We start from the raw sequence: 21,213 nt of genomic DNA, 5'->3' as shown, positions 1-21,213 counted from the left end.
TGTAGGTGACCGGGTTTCATCTTGCCTTGAACTGGGGCTTGGCCAGGTCCAGCCTGGACACTGGCCTCGGGGTGCTGAACATCGTCTAGGCCAGTGGGATCTTCAATGAGAAGAATAAAGCTCTCGGATGTTTACATTCTGTCAGGCAAGGGAAAAGCAGCAGCATAACTAGCATTCGAACAGGCGATGCAGGATGACCCCACTGAGAAAGTCCTGCTTGAGCAAGCTCTCAGGAGGCGAGGGCCTTGCCCAAACTGGCGGCTTGGGGGGCGTCTAACAGGCAGAGGAGACAGCGCCAGCTGAGGTCCTGGGCAGATGCACGCTGGACGTGTTTGAGCACAGAGGCCTTGTGGCTGGAGCCAGCGAGCGGCCAACAGGAGATGTAGTCAGAGCAACTGGAAATTTGTTTTAATATAAAAAAATTAAACATAAATATAAGGAGAAAGAATAGTGAAATGAACCCCCATACACCCCAAGTTTGTCTCATCACGTATCAAGTCATTGGCCAGTTGGTTTAATTTACACCAGCGCCCACCTCCACCTACCCCGGGGTTAGTTCGAAGCAGTCCCAAACATTATGACATAATCGTGTCTCTAAATATTTCAATATATCTTTCTGAAAAATAAGGAAATGTAAAAGAAAATATTAACACCATCATCCCACCTAAATCTGCGAAAAAGTTTCACCCTGCATTCATCTTGTGTTCACATTTTCCCTGACTGTCTCATACGTTTCTGGGTGCCGTTTGCTTACTGCAGGATTTTGGGCACAGAAGCAGCCTGGCCTGGCTCACATTCTAGATGCATCCATCTGGCCACTGTGCTGAGGATACACTGCAGGGGCAGGAGACTGATTAGGCAGTGACCACAGGGACAGAAAGAGGTAGGGCGGTGGCCCAGAGCAGGCGCAGGGGCTGGGGAGCACCTCTCTCGGGCCAGATGGTATGGCAGACAGTAAGGACACTGAGAAAAAGCCAGAGCTCGTGCCCACTACAGACCCAGTGTCCAGCAGGGGACAGCGAGCCGAGGGTCAACAGGGCGATGGTGAGAGTATTAATCGAGGTGCACCGGAGCACAGAGGGGGGTCTGCTCTTGTCCTGCTTACTCTAGCGAATGGAGGACGATGACCAAGCGTGTCTGCAGGAACCTCTGGCCCTCCAGGTGTCGCTGAGGCTTCCCTGCCTCGGCCGTGCTCCGTCCCACGGATGCTGCTAGCGGAGTGGCTGTGCCTGTGGAAACAGCAGAGACAGATTTGGTGTTGGCGTGGGCTGGAAGCAGCTTCCTGTTCAGTCAGCCTCTGGCTGAGTCAGGGAAAACAAGACAGAATGACTTATTCAAAAAATTACATCTCTCCTTTCCTCGTGGTGACCTGTCATTTCCTCCTCATCATTTTCAATTGAAACGTCACTCTGAAGTACTCCTTAAAGTCACTGCACACACACAGGCTGTACCAAGGGAAGAGGCGAGGCAATGACAAGCCCCAGGGACCTGGGCATTGAGAGTTGAGGCTAAAATACTGGATGGGGAAAGGGACCTGGGCCCTTTATTTTAGAGCTTTGCGACAGGCAGACTGTAATCCCCAGCAAGGTAAATACATTCATTTGGAAAGCTGGTACTTTTCCACAGCCAGGCAGTGAAAGGGGAAGGACGAGAGCTAGGCACCCTCTGCGCCCTCCGCTGAGCTTTGGGAGCCGAGTGGCCCCCTGCTGGAGGACGGCAGGGCTGGGTGGCCTGTGGGCTCCCTGCCTGAGGCGTGGTAGGGCAGGTGCTGGGTGTAGCTTGCTGAGGATCTCATTTCCTCCTGCTGTCTGAGCTTGAGTTTGATGGGCAGAGGTTGATGAGAGAGCAGTGTCACTTAGCTAAACTGGGAGGTGCTACAGTGTCATCCGAACCCAGAATGTTCCAAAGAACCAACCTCTGCTTGAGGCCACTGAGGCACTTGGACACTCAGAAGCTTCCAGGAGGTCAATTTTTCCAAAAACATTTGGTCATGCCCTCATCATCCAAAGTAGATGGCCTGTCACTCTGACACCAGCCTGTTTTAATTTTCTGCAGGGGACTTACCTGATGGTCTCCTTGTCTGAGAGTTTGTTTTGTTTTCTCCACTAGAATCTACGTCTGTGAGAACATTCTTTGCTTTCGTACCAGCAGCATCTAGAAGAGTGCCTCACACTTGTCAAACATATATGTTTTATACACGCATAAAGCATATACATAAACACATGAGCATATAAAGCATGCATAACTGCATAATGGCATTAATGAGCATCTGACACAGTTAGGGTGTGAGAGCGAATGATTCATATATGGGGCAGCGGACGGGACCCAGGCTTGGGCATCTGGTCACCTGACCTCTGACCTCTGACCTCTGACAGGGAACGTCTGATTTTAAAGAAGGGAACGTGTCATTGTTTTTCCTTTGCCTCGACCTTGCTCTAGATGTGCAGCCTAGATATCTTCTTTCCTCTTCTGGACAAAAAAGAGTGAAAAATATTTTTTTAAGAGAATTCTATGTTGTCAGGCATTTATTTTTTTTAATTTCTTAATTTTTCAATTGCAGTTGACATTCGGTATTAGATTAATTTCAGGTGTACAGCATGGTGGTTAGACATTTATGGAATTTATGAAATCATCCCCCCAATTAGTCGAGTGCCCACCTGGCGCCATACGTAGTTCCTACTACGTCATCGATGCTGTTACCTGTGCTACACGTTACATCCCTGTGTATGTTGTCAGGCATTTAAACTTAATATAAAAGTTAGAGTTCTGAACTATACCATCGTCAGTGTGGAAGGGGTCTCTCGAGTTTGGCAGTGAGAAATTTAATGCCCGGAAAGGCTAAATGACCTCCCTGCTCCAGGCCACTCAGGCCTCTGCCACTGCTCTTTCCACAAGCCTTCCCACAGGTGACAATCTCTTTGGTTCCTTTGATCATTGCTTAACATCTTCTGATTTCTCTTTCTCGTCAGTTGAGAACTGGAGAAGTGTTCCTATTGAATACGACGCTCCCCTTCTTCCTAAAAATAGGGTGACCCCCAGATGTCTCAGGGGTAACTGATTGTGTCCGTTGCTTTAATATTTGTAGAACAGCATCTGTCTGTACAGGTACAGAACTGACACACAGTCGAATGGTCAGTGCTGAGCTGGCTCTTAGCTGGGAGATGCTTCTCACGGAATGCTCACTGGGATCCTACGGGGGGTGGCGGTTTTAAGCCCCTTCTACAAATGAGGAAACCAAGACTTAATGGGATAAATCAAATTACCCGGCGTCGCACAGATTATGAATGGTGGGGCAAGGATTAGCCACGACGTCTGCCTGGCTCCAAACCCGTCACTGTCCTTGCTTTAGCATGGTGTGTGTGTGTGTGTGTGTGTGCGCACGTGCGCGTGTGTGTGCGCGTGCGCGTGTGTGTGCACGGGCGTGTGTCCACATACACACAAGAATTCTAAGCTGGACTTGAGCAGCCCTTGCGGCGGGTGCCTTGGAGGGATGTAGGACCCCTTCATAAGTGACAGTGCGGTTCTGTAGGATGCACTGGGCACCCGAGGCTTTCATCTCCAGCTGCTGCCCTTGAGCTGCAGGTGTCTTGTTGCCGAAAGGTTTCAGGCCCCTCAGCTGCGACGTATCGTGGATTCAAGGAGAGGCGCATAGGTGGTCTTTCATCAGTGGCAGCCTGGGTTGCGTTTGTTTTATTTATTTTACAACTTTTAGAGCTTTTTTCCTTGCCTTTCCCTGCTCCAGCAGATGGTAACAGCATCATTTGGATCACAGGCTACTGTTTGATTCATTCTGTGGCGTGGAGCCAGGGTTTATATGAGGACAGCACCTGGTTTCGGCTCTAACCAGTAGAAAATAATCATGTTTGACATTTGGAGGCATGGAGAACAGGAACTGAGCAAAAGACCATACGGCACATATTAGAATCACTTGCACAAGCAATCCTTTTATCTGTTAATGGCCCCTCACGTGGCCGTGTGAACTCATCCTGGCTGGGGGGGGGATGCTGTTGTGAATTTACAGGCTTTCCTCTTCTGCACGGGCGGGCAGGCAGTGTTGGAAATATCTGTCCCACTCAGCATCCTGGCACTCAGAATGGCTTGAATTATCTGCCCTCATGATAAATTACAAACACTTACCCAGATATTATGTTGGGTAGCAATTTAAAAGAGAAGAAAAGAAATATGACAGGGTTATTGTTAGTAAAATCATTCTTTATTACTTTAAAACTTGCCCTGGCCAGCACTTTTCAAATCCTCTCAGCCAACCATGGGTCCAAAATGCAGAGGTTACATAACCACTGCTACACCCAGTACTGCTAGAGCTGCCACCTTCACCACCGTCACCACCACCAATAGCATCACCACCATCACCACCACCGTCACCACCACCAATATCATCACCACCATCACCACCATCTCTGTCACCACCACCAATATCATCACCACCATCACCACCGTCTCTGTCACCACCACCAATATCATCACCACCATCACCACCATCGTCACCACCACCAATATCATCACCACCATCACCACCGTCTCTGTCACCACCACCAATATCATCACCACCATCACCACCATCTCTGTCACCACCACCAATATCATCACCACCATCACCACCGTCTCTGTCACCACCACCAATATCATCACCACCATCACCACCATCTCTGTCACCACCACCAATATCATCACCACCATCACCACCGTTTCTGTCACCGCCACCATTACTACTGTCCCTTCCCTAGCGTCACATCCTGCCCTCTGGGCATTATCTCACTTCATCTCCACGGCACTGCTGGGAGGTAGCAGTTTAGAAACCAGATCTGTTCGACACAGGGTCCCTCACCCACCGTGGGGACTCCAGGTAGTAGCACCCTGCTGCGACCATTTCTTCATTATCACCATCATCTTCCTCATTCTCATAATTATCTGTTACTTTGCCATGATGCTTGATTATGCTTTATATATCACTTCCTCAAGTATTGACTTATTTGATGTCAACTCTAATTGAAAAATAAAAATTAAAAATATGTTGTTATTTCTCTTACCGCTGTCTTTTCAGATAATTACAATGATTGTAATTTTGCACGTGAGGAAACTTCGGACCCAGCAAGTTAAGCAGCTTGTCCCCTCCCCGGCATCGACCTTCGGGTCTAGGACGCTTTCCCTTACAGAACCGTAGAGGGAGGGGTTGGGGAAGGGGCGCGTGGCAGGTTCCTTAGATTGTTGCGAGTGGTCACGTGCTCCTAACAACTCACTGAGAGCTGCATACCCCACCCCGGCCAGTTCTAGCTCATTAGCTCTTGGGTAGCACTGGGAAGTTTATATCTCAAATGTGTTTCTGTCATACCTTGCTATTATTTTTCCTTATTGCTGGGGCTTCCTGGAAGAGGTGGCAGTGGACCCAGATGTGATTTTGACAAGTTGAGATGGAGCGACGGTGTTATAGATGGCAGTAGCAGTGTGGGCAGAGTCACAGAGGCCAAAAGTCCTGAGGGGGGACTTTGGGGCCAAGCTGGGCAGCCTGCTCGAGCGGCTGCTTCGGGGACGAGAGCACGGACACTGGACGCTAAACTGGAAAGGCGTGTTAGCACCACAGAGCTGGCAGCTTCCAGTGGAACAGCTCAGAGGTTACGTGTTTTAGACACAGGAGCCTGCGACTGTTTCAGAGGTGGAAGGTCCCTCGGACAGAGCTTCTCTCATCTTTAGGAAGAATCACCTGCCAGCACGAATTGGCCCAGAGAAGTGGAGGGAAGGGGCTGGGCGCGTGAGCAGGGTCCGCTCCCGTGCTGTGGCTGCAGGAAAGCCCGCACTGGGCACAGCTCTGGACGCCGTGGGTGCAGGAGGTGTGAGCGCAGGTGCGGCGCTGGCAGAGGCGGTGCCCTGATGCTCTCCGGGTGGGCCCCCTCGCGGGTGATCCGTGAAGGCGTCTGCCTTGGGGAGAGGCTGCCTGTCACACTGCTGTGATCACATCTTCTGATGCTTTTCTTCCTCTGGGCTCCTGCCACCTTCTTGCTGAAAACCTGACCCTTGGGATGTTCGCTGGTCTAGGGGCGTCTCTCTCGCCCTGCACCTCTCCGACCTGCCTCGTTTCTCCTTTTCTGGATCAGTGATTTTGGCTTTCCTGCTGTGGGGCCACCTCCTGACTCCAGGCCTTCTTCAGACTTCCTTACCATTGGAGGCATCCATGGAGCATTCACGACGCCATTACGTCAGATCTCCAAACCGGGCAGGGACGTGGAGAGCGGCTGAGACCCCATACGACCCGCGGGAGGTGACTGGACCGTGCGAGGCAGGGTCACCGACGCGCCCCCACCGAACGCGGCATCTCCTTAGCGACTCCGCTCGGTCACGGCCCAGGCCTTTGCCTCCCCTCTTCCCTCGGACCCCTTCCTGCCCGTCGTTCGGAGTTCCGGCCCCTCCACTAGCCTTCCCTCTGAACGGAGTTGCCTTGCTGGCGTGGCTTCTGAATTCCGACGACGACTTAGCAGCCATTCCAGTGACTTGAGGGGAAATGCTTTAGTCGTCTAGTTAGCCGGTGACTCTCTGTGGAATAACCCGGAAGCAAGTGGAGGGGCGTCTGTCTAGATAGACATTCTAGACATTCGGAGCTGTCTGGCTTCCGTCCCCTGAGGCGTGGGGTTGGGAGCTCAGGCCTCTTGCGGTCAGCTCCCCGACCTGGCGTTTGTCAGGCAGGATCGGATGGACGCAGAAGCAGACCGCCTCCAGGGCTGGGCTCACTTCTGAAGGTGTCTGTGGTCCCATTTTGAATTTTATCCGGTGACGCAAGAAACTCCTTCTGCCCTGGACCTCACTGACCTTGCAGGCTGTGTCCTCAGGTCGGCGGGCATGGATCCAGAGGGTTCTGAATCGGGTCAGCTCGCTCTCTGCAGCTCAGTAGACCACCAAGCTATGTCTTCTCTCCCTGCCATGATTCCTCTCACCTCCCGCTGTTCCCACTGTGTCTCACGGCTTGGGGACACATGGGTCTCTAAGGGACCATTTGTTTACTCAGCCCACACAGGTGTGCTGAGTGCCCACCCGGTGGCAGGCACTGTTCTGGGCCCAGGAGTGCACTCTGAACAAAAGCAGGGCCAGCCCCTGTTTTCAGGAGGCTCGCACCCCAGCAGGGGCAGACAGGCCACAAACAAATACACGCAGCAGTGGGATGTCTGGGAGGGACACGGTGACAGAGAAAGTGCTGTTGTGTTCAAGGTGGAGGAGGGACCCCAGCGTGGCTGGAGGAAGGGACGCAGTGGAGGGAAATGAGCTGAGCAGGCAGCGGGGCCGCAGTCCTGGACAGAAGGCGTGAGGCCATGGCTTTTGCTCTGAGTCCAGCAGCATGGCAGCGTTTAGCAGAGGCGACTTGACCTGATTGAGATTTTAAGAATATAATTCTGGCTGCTTTGTGGGGGTGCAGTGACGCACATGGGCCAGTGTGAAGGAGGGTGACAGTTTGGGGGGCCCAGCATGTGGTTTGGTCATGTGACCATTGAGGGCTGGTCTGCGTGGCCTCCCACTTCACCGCACCCTTCTCCGTGCTGCGGAGCCCACGCAGACGGGGCCACTCAAAATCCTTGGGCTCTTGGGTGGCGGCTCCCCGTGGTGCGGGCTCTGGCGCCCTCTGTGAGTCCCTGCTGACTTCACGTGCCACCCCCTCCCAGGCCTGTAGGCTTCCACCCTGGGTCACACAGGGGCCTGCCAGCGTCCCACCCCCGTCTGCCTCTGGGCACTTGCCTGCTCTGTGCCCTGCTCCCTGTGTGTCCCACGGGGAAGCTTTCGTTCCTTATTCCTACACTGCCTCGGTGCCGCCTCCTCTTGGAAGTCCTCTCGAGACCTGCGGGCAGGCCCGAGAGTCCTGGAGCCGCGGGCACGGGCTTCCATCCTGTGGGTTTCAGCGTGTTGTACTTGATCCACTCACGTCTGCCTTTCTTGGAAATCGAGTCCCTTATGGGCAGAGGCCATGGCCCAGCCCTCGGTGTCCCCAGGGCCTGGCACAGGGCAGAGCTGTGCGTTTGGGCGAATACGGAGGAAAAAGCGGCAGACCGTCTCTCTCACTGACGAGGCTGGTGAGACTGTTGCGTGTGTGGGACCCGAAGCTCCTCCAGGGACCTTTCCCCCCCGCGCCCAGCCCAGCCCTACGACCCCGGGTCGGGACTGCGCCTACGGAAGGGGCTCTAACAGCCGGTCAGAGCGGCCCCAGCGACCGTGCTGTCCAGGAGTAGGCGCTGTCGAAATGCCTCGTGGCTCATCTTTGTGGTGGAAACTCCGTGGCCAGGGAAGAGAGCGTAGCAGCTCCCCCCACACCCATGCGGGGCGCGTCCAGGGCGAATCGTCATGTGAGCAGAAGGAAAAGCTGTTGATGGACTGAATGACAAGCCACAGTTCGTAAAGAAAAAACGGAAAGAGGCAGAGAATCGAGTGTGTGCAGTGTGTGTGTGTGTGCAGTGCGTGCGTGTGTGTGTGTGCAGTGAGTGTGTGCGTGTGTGCGTGTGCGCACATGTGCGTGCACATGTGCTGCCTACACATAAAATGCCTCTGGAAAGGAGCGGAGTGGCTGAGAACAGGACGTGAAGATTTTTCTCAGGCGTGCTTTTCTGGTCCTTTTGAATTTGGGGTCACATGTGACCAAAATCATGTAGTAACAGGATCCAAAGTTGAACCTCCGCGACCCCAAAGCTTGCCCTTCCCCCCCAGTCCCATACTGCTCCCCTGTCAGGCATCCCGGGGGACAGTGTGTTCACCGCGGTGAGAGACGAGGACCGGGATTTCCACGGGGACGTGCGTTTGGGCGCCTGGGCGCTGCCGCCTGCTAACCGTGCTCCTTCTGTGCCCTCAGGGGAAGAAAGGGGAAGCCGGCGCGGCTGGAGTCGCTGGGTCGCCCGGGCCGCAGGTAAGCGCTGCCTTTAGCTTCCCTGTAGCAACGCTGCTTTCTCTGCGGGGAGGGGTCACAGGCACTTCTCAGGTTGGTTGGGGTCCCAGATGGCCACCGCATCGAAGCATCAGAGTGCTCAGGGCGTCCTCCGTCCTTTCTCCGTCTCCCCGCTCGTGTGCTGAGGGTGGCCGTTGTCGGCGCTCCTGGAGGCAGACACGTCCAGCGGAGGGCAGACAGGTGATGGCCAGTGTGACGAGAAAGGGGCACAGTGGTGGCACGGGGAGGGGACACCAGGACAGGTGCCCATGGACGGACGGCCGCCAGGCAGAGGCGGGGAGGAGGGTGTTCCTGGCCTGGGCGCAGCTTTGCAGGGACACGTGGCTGGAGTCGGACACAGGAGTGGACAGGCCCGTGCTGTGGCTGGAGTTCACAGCACCAAGCAGGGAGGCTGGACAGGAGCTCAGAGTCGGAAGGGTCTTGGCCAAAGGGGCAGAACGATCAAAAGGGCCATCCCGCACCTGGTCAGTCTGACTCCCGACACACCGCGACGCTGGCCGAGCCCCTTCCCTCTCCAGGCCTCAGTTTACCTGTTTCGTAAGTGGTGGGGTTCGTGCCCCCATCTCAGAGGCCTCTGTGCTGGACCGTCAGTTTACCTGTTGCGTAAGTGGTGGGGTTCGTGCCCCCATCTCAGAGGCCTCTGTGCTGGACAGGCGCTGCCTCGCTTCCCGCGTGCCCACCCTCCTTCCCCCCGCCCCGTCCTTCAGGACTCAGCACTGATGCTGGAGTAACTTCCTCTGGCCCCACGCTGTGCCCAGCCCACCCTCCCCCATGTGCCGTCACTGGTGGTCCCTGTGGGCCCCCACAGCCACCCCGCCAGATGGGCAGGCTCAGGGTCATTGACCCCATTTCACAGATGAAGGGGGAGACCCCCAGGTGCAGAGACTCGCCCAGGGCTAGACCACCAGCTGCTAATCAGACACCACCCTCACTCCCGGGGTGACCTTGGCCCTAACCTCTCGGTTCCCCTAATGAGTGAGTGCTGTGTCTGTGAGCCCTCCACCTTAGTGGGGGCCTGGCAGTCAGACTTCCCGTCATTCTCCCCTCCTCCGGCGTTGCAGCTCACCCCAAACCTTGCCCCCGCCTTCTGGGGACCAGTGGGTTCCTGGGGCAGCGACATGGGCGAGGGGAGCAGTGCACAGCCCTGCCCCGCCCCTACCCGCAGGCTGGGGCACTTTGAACTTGATACTGAACCTTCCGAACTTGCATCTCATCACTTGTTTAAAATGATAGTAAAAATGGGGGCGGGGCAGTAGTGCAGGTCGGAGAAAGAGCAGGTGGGGCCAGGCGATGAGGTCCCCAGCACAGAGCACAGGCGGGGTGGCCGTCCCTGTTCTCCAGGGAGTGACAGCAAGCAGGTGGGCACTCCAGTCTGGCTCCCCCCTGAGCCGCAGCCAGACCACCGGCTTTAGTGCCCACCTGCCCCTGGACACCTCCATCGCCACGCCCAGATCGCGTGCTGGCAGCCTCGCTGTCTGGCCTCGGCCCACCCCGGAGACACTGCGAGCCGTGCTTCCAAACCGGCTCCCGCGGCCGCTGCCCACGACGTGCGTGCGTGAGTGCCTGGCGCGCAGTGGGGTCAGCGTGGAGCCAGGGGACAGAACACCAGTCATGAGGCACGGCCCTCTGAACAGTCCGCGTTCACCAAGGCATTTTGATGACAGTAGTGAAAAATAGAATGCGTTTTGCATTTGTCTTATTGCTTTGCTTTCCAGCAAGCTAAGCTTGTGGGTTTTGTTTTTTTTTAAACTTTACCAGCAGCTCCGTCAAATCACCTTAGGCTACAGTTTTGTTCTGTTCTGCGTTTTTCCCCCAGAACTCTTTGTTTGCTACCTTGGAAAATACAATTCCTTTTTTCATTTAAAATGTTGAAGTCATTTTCATTCAGCGAATCTTAACCGAATGCCAGACACTGAGCTGGACGCTGTAAATATCAGTATATGCTCAGGCTTGCAATGGGGGGGATCTGGCCAGCAATAGGGCACCCCGACACGTTCGGGGACTCAGTGGTTCCGAACCAGGTGATACACGGTTTATCGTATGTCCTGCCCAGCACCCTGGGTCGGCTCCCTACCCGACGGGCACAGAGGTGCGTTCGAGGCAGCACTGTGATGTGGCTCTCTGCCCTTCTCAAACGCACCCTTCCCGACACGCCTGCACACCCCCCTTCCCTGAGCAGGCACAGCCTTCTGCTCGCCTTCCACGTGTTGGCGCATTTGTTCAATGAGTCAGCGAATCGTCGATTCGGCAAATGTTAAGTGCCCGCCATGTGCCAGCCTCAGCCCCGGGACGTGGCATCCAGGCGGCCCCCACCCGTGCCTGGGGGAGACGCAGGGAGAGCTGAGTTCTGGGAGAGGGGTCCGCGGCCTCTCGGGGCCCAGAGGGCCGTCCCCACGCTGATGGGAGAGTCAAGGTCGACTGTACTGGCAGAATAAGTCGCAGCGCCTTGTGCCCTGACGAGAGCAGGGAGGGAGACACAGCGTTTGTTTCTGTTATCATCAGACGCTCCCTTGAGCGTTCACGTGTGATCATGACTATTCTGAGAAGAACGAATGCTTATCCCATTTTAAACGTAGAGACTGAGCTCGGGATTTAATTGGTTTCAGCTGTAACTGACGAGTCAGCACCGCAGCCTCCGAGTGTAAGAAGCCCCAGGGCAGCTGGCATCCTATGGGGTGCTTCGTGTGCCTCTTTTTGAAGATGAAAAATTTCACCTGCCAGAGTGTTTTAGGATAAATGTGTACACGCGTGACGTCGTAGGAGGTGGCTCCTGTGTCCTGGCAGCCTTTTAGGGAAAATGGAAATCTGTGTCCGGTTGGTCGAGTGTTTGCAGAGGCAGTGCTGCCGGATGCTGTGTTTGGATGGACAGAAGTCACTTGCATTGGTGGGAACGCAGCCAGGCGAGGGGCTGGCCCAGAAGGCTGGGCGGGCTTTTAGGCCTGGACCTCTTTGTAGAAGCTGGCTGAGGGGCGGGCCATTATGGTTCTGCCCCGGGAGCCACAGTCTGAGGGGAGGGCTCGCAGATTATAAACAGCTTCCCCCAAAACACGGTAGGGAGCTATACAGGGAAGGCGACCGCTATGTCTATCTATGCAGATCATTTACTGCATCTTCACATTCTACGTGACTTTCTAAATCTATACCGACGGGAACGAGGTGGCTATTAGGAATAAATATTTGCCATGCATTTATTAATGATAATTATTTTGATTAGTTATTCATGCATCATTGTAATTACTAATCACAGTAAAGAGCTGTTTGGTTACTGACGAATTGGATCAAATATCATTTCATTAATAATTAGACCGGGTAATTAATAAGTAAAGTCATTACTTAGCTGTTTTCATTAGTAATAAAACAGTCATTATTTTGTTGCTAACGTTTAGATCTATTGACTAATTCGTCACTCAATGATTAGAGTAATTGGTTATTTAGAGATGTTTATTAATGACACAAAGAGGGGAGAGTGAAGTCACACTTGTGGAAGCTGCCCGTGTGGGGGGCTAGTTTACACCCCTTCACTAATTCAGGGGCCCCCACCTTTCATGGTAGCTGGGGAGACTGAGGCGCTGAGAGGTGGCGCCCATCGCCCCAGTCCCTTCGGTGGTATGAGGTGACCCGGCACTTGACCCAGGCCACCTTAAACCAAAGCCGCATCGTCCCGTCTGCGCCTTCATTCCTACCGATGCAGTTATTAACAGTCACATCGTTTTAGTCTGAGGTAACCTTCTGATTTGTCATCTGTGATTCAAATGCTGAAATAGCAGACAGGGAATTTTGTCCTCGGTCAGAAACCCTGTGAAGATCAAAGGCATAAGCTGCTACCTTAGCTCCCTGAAGAAATGAAGTGACTGGTCTTCTTGGAAGTGGCACTTCATGACTCAGCACCGGTGTCTGGAGGGGTCCTGTGGGCCCGACCTGGGCTGGGCTGGGATTTGATAATGCTCAGTCAGCCGTGGTGCCTGCAGGAAATGAACCGAACCCCGCAGGAGGCCAGGCTTCGCGCTCCCAGTCCTGGGCGGAGTTGTTAAACCGTCCGCCCTGTACGTTGTTCAGAGTTTGGGGAGCAGGTAACTGAGACGGTTTGGTTTCCTGTAGAAAGAAGTGGACAGGGAATCTGGGGAAGCCCATTCATGTCACCAGCCACCTTGGGCGTGTGTCCTGCCCATGCCTCGTTCCACCGTGGTCTCAGCTTTGTCCCCTGTGCAATAAGGGGGTTGTGTCTGATGGTCCCTAAGCTCGGGACCCCTCTCTGTATACGCTCTAATGCCGCCGTTACTGGGAGACAGGCCTGCCGTGGGGCCCAAGGCGTGTAGTCGGGGGGCCATGTCACCCGCTGACTCTACTGCACCTCATGGCCACAGAGCAGTCGCAGGTGCAGAGCCAGCACTGAGGGGCAGTCACGCACCTCCCCGTTCTCAGACGGGCTGCTCACACGGGCTCGTCTGTGTTTAACTCCCCCGCACGCTCCGCACAGCTGCGGGCCGCCCCGTCCTGCGCAGAGGGCATGGAGGGAGCGCAGGAGAAACTCGTCCACCCCGCCTGCCCCCGCTGCCCGAGTCTCCTGCCACCTGCCTTTGTGCCAGCCTCGCCGCCCTTTCTCTGGCCCCACTGGGAGAAGGGCTGCTCTGTCGTAGCCTATTCCTCCGCTGCGTTTTGGCTTCGGCCCTTCCTTCCTTCTCAAGGACTTTGCGAGCCTTAGGCACCCTTTCCAGAGGGTCACCCCCAGCCTACGCACGCGACACACCTTAAAAATAATAACTCACTCGGCCCTCTGTCCCTTCCAGCTCCCGCCTGACTTCTCTGTTCCCGTCACAGCAGAACCTTTCAGGGATCGTCCCTGCTGTCAGGCTCGGCCTCCCCACGGCCTCGCACGTCTCTGGGGCTCATCCAAGTCTGCTTCCTCTCCACGCGCCCCTGGATCAGCCCCCTTCCGGGCAGGGACGCCCCACGGCTTCCCGAGGGAGGAGGCCCTTCCCCAGCCCCCTTTAGTCCACCTGTCTGCCAGGCGATCGTCCTTCTTCCTTCGCAGCACGCGTCCTCCAGGTACCTGGGAGCAGACGCCTGGAGAGGCTTCCCCTGCGCTCGGGCTGTCGTGTCTGGGTCGGCTTTGCCGTCTGTCCTAGCTGTACCCCCGCTCCAAAAACAGGCCAGGGCAGGGTGCGAGGGCTCCCACGGGCCTGTCTCATGGGCTCGCGCAGGGCCCCGGCTGGGCGTCCTCCATGGGCTGTGATGCGCAGACCTCGGCCCCCAGCACAGACCCCGCAGCTCGCCTGGGAGCCGCACACCCACCCAACCCAGCATTCCCCGGAGGGACCACTGGTGTCCGCATCTTCTCCAGGTGGGCTCCTGCTGCTGTGGTCCCCACCCAGAACCCAGCCTGGGATTTAGCCCCGCCTCTGACACCGCGCCCTGCTTTATCCAGCAGGCACTGAGGGTTTTATTTATCCTGCTAGACTGCAGCGTCCTGGAGGGGTGGGCAGGGCCCTGGAGGTCCCAGTGGGACCCAGGAGGTGCCAGTGAGCATCGTCTGGAGGAGGGATCTCTGTCTCTCACGTCCTGGGTCTCCGGGAGCCACGTCTCCAGGGACCCCAGGACATTGCAGGGGCCTTTGCTGTAAGGACCGAAGGCCACGTCTGCTCATTGTCCCTACTCCCCTCGAAGGCCTCTGTGGGGCCACCAATACCCTGTCACGTCCTGACACTTTGTTTTCCATCCGAGGCTCCTGCGCTTCCCGACTCACCTTCGCTTCTCACTCGTGAACATGCTGCACGTTTGTGACAGATGAGACGTGTGCCTCAGCCTGATCTCCTGAGGCCTCCTTGGGGACTGGAGCGTTCTCACACACAGGCCAGGAGAGGACGGAGGTGGCCGTGTAGCCTGGACAGTTGGGGTGCAGTGCACAAGGCTTCTCCCGCAGCTCCTTTCCCTGGAAAGCAGGGCAGAGTGCTCCGACCCCATCAGGCAGGCACGCCTGTGGCCCAGGGAACACCGTGCACAGCTGAAGTTTGGAGACGAGACTCACGATGCCCGTCTGGGCCTCGCTGGGAGTCACTGGAGACCTTGACATGGCCCGTGTGGGCCCCGTTGTCAGCGCGTTCTCCTCCATCCGGGGTCAACATGCGGCACGCCCAGACCCTGTGCCTCTCCAGTTGTCACCCTCTGAGGGTGACACCTGTTGGCAATTCGTCCACCTTAGAGATTGCGACCGTCATAGACCGCAAACCCGAACACCTTAATTGTCCACAGATACGCTTTATGTGGTTGTGCAGCTGTTTTTTGTTGTGTTGTCTAATTCTCAAAATAGTTGCCAAGTTGGATTTTTTAAAATGGAAGAATATGCCTGAAAATGTAGATTTCCCAGTTACCTCTGGGAAGTGTCAGCAGCCTGAGCTTTCCAGGGTGTCCTGGTCCCCTCAGGCACTGCTCCTGTCCCACGGCTGCCCGAGGCTGTGCCAGAAGCATCGAGCGTCACCAGAACGAGGCCCACTCTGCACGAGGTGTCTGGTCACCTGGAGGAGGCTGGTCACAGCCTTCCGGGAGGTGACCGTCAGAACCTTGCGAGGCCAAGCGGCCACTTCAGGCAGAGCTTCTGTCACCGCCATGTGTCTCTGCGTGGCTGTCGGGGTCCAGAGAGCACCGGAGGGCGGTCGCGTCCTGACTGCTGTCCCCATCCATGGGTTCCTTACTTGGCTTTGCATTGGAAAGGAGGCTGGAGGTGACTGGCTTGTCCCCTTTGTGTGGCCCCCACCGGAAGCAGTTTCCAGACTCCTGACAGCTGGTGCCGCGTGCTCCCAGCTTCTCCCGCTGTTCGTAAGTGGGCGCTGCACTTAGGTTTAATTGCCCTGTGGGATTGTGCTCTCCCCCCTGAGCCTGCAGCCGCAGACCGGAGGATAGTTATTAGCCCCTGACTGTGAGCATAGCAACCAGCCAGGTGCTGCGGGCCCTGGAGGGGGACCCTGACATCTTCCAGCCCCCGTGGAGCCCCAGGGTCTCGTCCCACTTAATACACACATGGCCTTCTAGGAAAGCGCTGTTCGGGGGGAGGGGGCTGCGGCAGGAGGGGGCGAGTCCCGTGTCCCCATCTGTGCAGATGCTTCGCAGGGTGGAGTCGTAGGGTGGGTGGGGAAGGTGGGGGATCGGGGACACTGCGCGTGCACGCCAGCTTTGTCTAGTATTGGTTCATTTTCCTCCAAGTTCCAGTTCTTTGTCTGTGAAATGGGCGGGATCCCCTCACGGGGTCAGCGTGAGCTGACGTGCAGAGTGGACGCTGAACAGGGGGGGCTGCTCTCCTCACCTTCTGCGTCTGTTTTCTGCTTCTTTCGTGGGTCCCTTGAATCCTGTGTTTGTCGTATTAGCTGCGCCGATGGCAGTTAGGCCGGAGCACGGAGATGGTCAAGGCGGGTGAGTCCCAGACCAGGCGGCCCTCCAGAATTACCTGGGGAGTGTTTCCTAAGTCACCGACCCCTCAGACTTGTCCCAAACCTGTATCTCAGAGACCAAACAAGGGGCCTGTGTGCCTGTATTTACTATGCGCTCTCCAGGTGATTCTGCAGGAGCCCAGCTGTCCAGGATACACTGGACATGATGGCTGTGTGACCTCAGGAGGGGCCCTGACACTGTCTGGGCCTCAGTTTCCATTATTGTCAGATAGGGAAGTTTCATTTCTGGTAGGTGAGGACTTGTGTCTGTCTACTGGAACAAGCAAACAGCAGCAGCCGCCTGCAGGGGTGTTTGCAAGACAAGAAGGAGGACGGGGAGGCAAGGTCAAGGGGATGAGCTGGCCAGGGGGCCAGCTCCCGGGAACAACCACTTTGCAGCAGTGCAAGACGCTCAGGGGCCACGGGCATCCCGGAAATGTAAGGAGGGAGGATGAGGAACTGCACCCAAATTGCTGGCGAGGAGCGTGCTGCCCGGGGTGGGCGGGGGCCTCGGGTGAACTCTGGGGTTGAGGGTGCTGTGAGCACCTCCGAGGTCACCTTGAAGTAAAAGCAGATCTCCCAGACTCACCTGTAAGGGCAGGTCCTGTGTCACCGGCGTGGCTGTTGCTTTGCCACGAGGGGTGAACAGAGCTAAGTGGGAGCAGCATGGGGGAGGGGACGGCTGAGTGACAGCAGAGGCGAGGCCAAGGCTTCTGTGGTGCTGTCCCCCCCACCCCTGTCCTCACATTGTGGGGGACCGGCCCAGGCCACCGTCCAGCTCTGCCTGGCTCCTCAGTGCTCTAGCTCCAAGCAGGTATCTCCCAACAAAGGTAGATGGGGACCCCCACAGACCCACCAGGACTGAGCGAGCTGCAGAGAAAGCGGGGTCCAGATCCCACCGAGAAGTCACGTTCAGCGAACAACCCGCTTCTGTGTCCATCGTCGACTCCCAGGGACCCCCGGAGGGAGAAAAGGAAACTGTCCGCGCACGGGCAGCCTCTGGCATTTCCTAGAGTCTGTCGCCCTCTAGTGGCGCCGTGGTGGTGGTGGTGTCTGCGTGCACAGCTTTCTGCTCAGTTATGGAGAGCCGGCTCTCCACATGTGGAGCCCTGGGGTTGTCGCTGGCTGAGATGCAGAGGACCATAATCCCACTGGCCTTGAGCATGGGGGAGGGTGGGTCCGTGCCTTCTGGGGAACTGGGGGCAATTTCAGAGGTGGAGACATCTGAGAACGGAGGCGAGGGAGGGAGGGAGGGAGTCGTATCTGGGGAGAAAGCGGAGCAGACGGGGCTGGAGGTACAGAGGTGGTCTTCCCTGGCCACGGGGCGGGGTGGGGCGGGGGAGGAGCGAGGTCCTTCGCCTTGACTAATGTTTGGGCGCTGCTGTTCCAGAAGACCTTTGAGAGATGGGCTGACCCGCTGACACACACACGCACACACACACACACAAACGTGTATCCATTTTAGAGGCTCCAGTAGTTAAAGACACAGCAGAATAGACAGCGTAACAGTTAAGTTCCCATCACGCAAATGTGATACATGTTAACATTTTGTCAATTGCCTTCGGATCTTTTTTCTTTTGTTCTTAAAAAATAAGGCATCGCAAATAAAGCTGAAGCCCCACCCATCACTGTCCCCTCCCGTCTTTTGCGGAAGGACAGCGCCACCAGGAGGCTGCTCCGTGCGTGTTTGTGACCCGCTCTGTGCTTTCCTTGCAGGGACCACCTGGCGTGCCGGGACCCCCTGGACCCAGAGGCCCCCCGGTAAGACTGGCTTTGCTCCTCTTGCTGGGCCCTTAGAGGGCCGCTGCATGGCCTGTGGGAGCATCTTTGTGCCGCCACCTGTTTGCTGTTTGTCCAAGGCCAGAGCATAAACGAGGACGGCACCCGCAGCCACCCCGGGCCTCTGCGCTCTCCGGCCCGTGAGCCCCTTAGATGAGAAGTGTCGCTGGGTCACCTAGCACGTTGCTTGGCTGCTCTAGGCACGTGGAAGAGGCGTGTTAGTCTGGGATTGTCCGTTCCAGCGCCTTTTAGGGGTTCGCGGTTTGCTCTGAGGCACCAGAGGGCCAGGGTAGGCCTCCCCCACTTCAGGGGCAGCTGGGCAGGTTCTGCCCTAGGCCGAGGGGCAGGGGCAGGGAGCCGGGCAGTCGTTCCCCAGAGGGAGGGGTCCCCCTGGCCCACCAGGGAAGAGTGTGACAGTGGCCCTGACCGTAGACTAGATAAGCCCTGGAAAGGCGGTGGGAGGGGGGACCTGTGAGGAGGTCACACTGACAGTGCTGCATGTCCCCTTTGCAGGGTTTGCCTGGAGAGATCGGCTTCCCCGGAAAGCCTGGGCCGCCCGGGCAGGCGGTGAGTGTCCTGGCGTCTGCCCCTCCTCTCTCCCCTGTCACCTATTGCTCCGTGTCCACTCAGCCGGGCCCTTCCAGCCAGGGCTGCCCCCCAGAGCGGGGGACTCCGTGCCCTTCCCTCCCTGTCATCAGGGACCGGGGTCCCCATGCTCAGCACGGCCTCTTCCTTCTGTGGTACCCTCACCTGCTGTTTCCTGGGATGTGTCCCCGCACGCCCTTGCTCTCGTCACCCAAAGGCACGTTCTGAAGTCCTTGGCTGTTTCAAGCGTGCCTTCTTGTTTGTAAGGGATGCTGGCGGAGGGCGGCAGGCATGATGGGCGTAGGGATGTGAGGGGTGGCCCAGGACGTGGCAGAGCCCTTCCTGCGTCACTCTGACGTGTCTCCTCACTCCCGAAGTGGGGGGCGCTGGGCTCGGGGGCCTCCTGTTTCTTTTAGGTCCCGAGGGTGGGCTCAGCAGTGTGTCCGCTCGCAGTGAGTGCGCGAAGCTGCCCTTTTGTCCTGTGTCCGGTCGCTCTTCAGGGCGGGATAGTAGGTGTGTTCTGTGAGCCTGAGGCCACGTGGCCGTGACGGACCATCAGAGACCTGCCGGTGGCCCTCACGGAGGCCTCGGTTCCACTGGAAGGGACTAGTTGTCTCTGGCGGGGCCAGCGGGTGGGGAAGGCTGGGGGAGCCTGGGGAGCCCAGAGCACCGGAGGGGGGTCCAGTCACAGGAGAAGGGGTGACAGGTGAGTCTGATTGTATAGCACACAGCAGTTGTGCCCCTGGTCAGTGGCTGTAGATCGAGACCCCCGGGAGACAGGGCAGCGATGTGGGCATGCCGGCAGCCTAAGCACTCAGATCCTGAGGGGCTCCGGGCGGAAACTGAGAGTCGTGATGTACCCCGTCGGGTGGACTGACCCCGGAACCCCTGGTCACCCGCAGTGTTACCAACAAGCGTTTTGTCTGAAAGCTTAAGCACGCCTGATCCGAAGCTTAGTCTCATCCCATCTGTTGGGTTCGTCACAGAGACTGTGTTAGTGTGAAAGTTCAGAGGGTGGTCGGGTGTTGAGGACAGGGAAGAAGGCAGTCGGAGCGTTTCTGGGTTGCGGGGGGTCATGGCCCCAAGGGTCCGAAGCACTGCCCTGGCTTTAGTGTTGTTGTCCATCAGAAGTGGGCTGCCCTGACCGTGACCCCAGACGCGCCCTGCCCCCACCCTTCCGGGCCTTGCCGCCCAGACCCCTGCTGGGGTGAGGGGACGCTCCTTCCCCCGGCCACCAGCCCAGGCCAGAGGCACAGGGCGATATGCGTCCTAAATGGGTGGCGGGGGCTCTCTGCACAGAATTACTGGGTTTATAAAAAAATCACAGCTTTGGAAGAGCACTCACATCTGCCGAAGCAGTAACGTGTGAGCTGTCGTTTGCGGGGATAGGATTTCCCTGTGTCTGTCACGGGGAGGCTGTCACTTCAGGCACAGAACAGCAAAGAGAGGTGACTCTGGGGGAGTGGAAGGAGCAGAGGTGCAGCCGAGACGCCTGCGTTTCGACCTGCGGGTCCCCGTTACTGGCCGTGGGACCTAGAGCGAGTCACTCAGCTCGTGTCCCGTCACGTGCAAACAGCTGCAGTGACACCGGTGCCATGTCCTAAGGATGGGGATGGAGAAGGCACCTGGGACTGGACAGTGGGACACGGAGCCGGTCAGTGCCATCATTGGAGGAAGGGGCGGACTGGGTTCATGCCAAACCAGCAGGCTGACGTGTGCAGTTGTGAAGGGCGGTCGTGAGGGAGGGTGGCAGAGGGCAAGGAGAACGTGATGGCGGAGAGGATGGGGGGGCGGGGCCGGGGGGCTCCACCTCCCAGGGGCCTTGTGGAGACGAGGTAGTAATGGGGCCAGGTTCAGTGGCCGTCCTGCCCCCTGCTGCCACCACGTGTGTCCAGGGTGCTGGAACCCGGGCCTCGTCCAGAGCGGGTGTGGGGAGAGCGCAGTCCCACAGAGACCCCAGAGTCGCGGGGAAGGCGGGGAGCCCGGTGCTGTGGCCGCCGGCTGCAAAGTCGGCTCCCAGCTGGGAGGACCAGGGCGCAGTGCTGCCCGCAACACGCCTTTCATTCCTGTCTGTTTTTCTCCTTCTTGGCCCAGGGCCCACCCGGGAAGGACGGGCCGTATGGACCCCCAGGCCTGCCAGGACCCAAGGTTGGTATCCTCGTGGGCTGCACAGGCTTGGGAGCCCAAAACATAGAAAAGCAGGGATTTCCGTTGTTGGGGAGCTCTGAAATAAGTTGACTGCAAACCCTGGGTCAGGATGCAGCAGTGTTTGGGTTCGTAAAGGCAGGTGTGGGCAACGTCTCTTTCTTCTTAGGTAGCTGGGGAAGGGTTTGGGAGCCTTGACCTTTAAAATCAATCTGTTAGAAACGTGTTTATTTAATTCACAAGGAGGAAAAACTTTCAGAGACTCTTACATAATAAGAGACTTTAATTTTAGAAATATTCTGTTGAGGCTTATTATAGTAGAATCATTAAGCAAAGAATCAGAGATTAAAA

The 21,213-nt window shown here is 56.9% G+C and overlaps 1 protein-coding gene across 1 annotated transcript in view; it reads left to right on the top strand.

The window, feature by feature from the left end:
• Positions 1-21,213, top strand: part of COL22A1 (collagen type XXII alpha 1 chain) — a 189,162-nt gene that overhangs the window by 83,038 nt on the left and 84,911 nt on the right. The window contains exons 22-26 of the mRNA XM_006912934.3: positions 8,840-8,893; positions 14,246-14,254; positions 18,070-18,114; positions 18,646-18,699; positions 20,812-20,865. Coding sequence (XP_006912996.3) covers positions 8,840-8,893; positions 14,246-14,254; positions 18,070-18,114; positions 18,646-18,699; positions 20,812-20,865 — 216 coding nt within the window. The remainder of the gene's footprint in view (positions 1-8,839; positions 8,894-14,245; positions 14,255-18,069; positions 18,115-18,645; positions 18,700-20,811; positions 20,866-21,213) is intronic.

This window comes from Pteropus alecto, unplaced genomic scaffold (assembly GCF_000325575.1).
Source record: "Pteropus alecto unplaced genomic scaffold, ASM32557v1 scaffold105, whole genome shotgun sequence".
Taxonomy (NCBI): domain Eukaryota; kingdom Metazoa; phylum Chordata; class Mammalia; order Chiroptera; family Pteropodidae; genus Pteropus; species Pteropus alecto.
The sequence above is the reverse complement of the archived record's forward strand: the minus strand, read 5'-3'. Positions and strand labels throughout refer to the sequence as shown.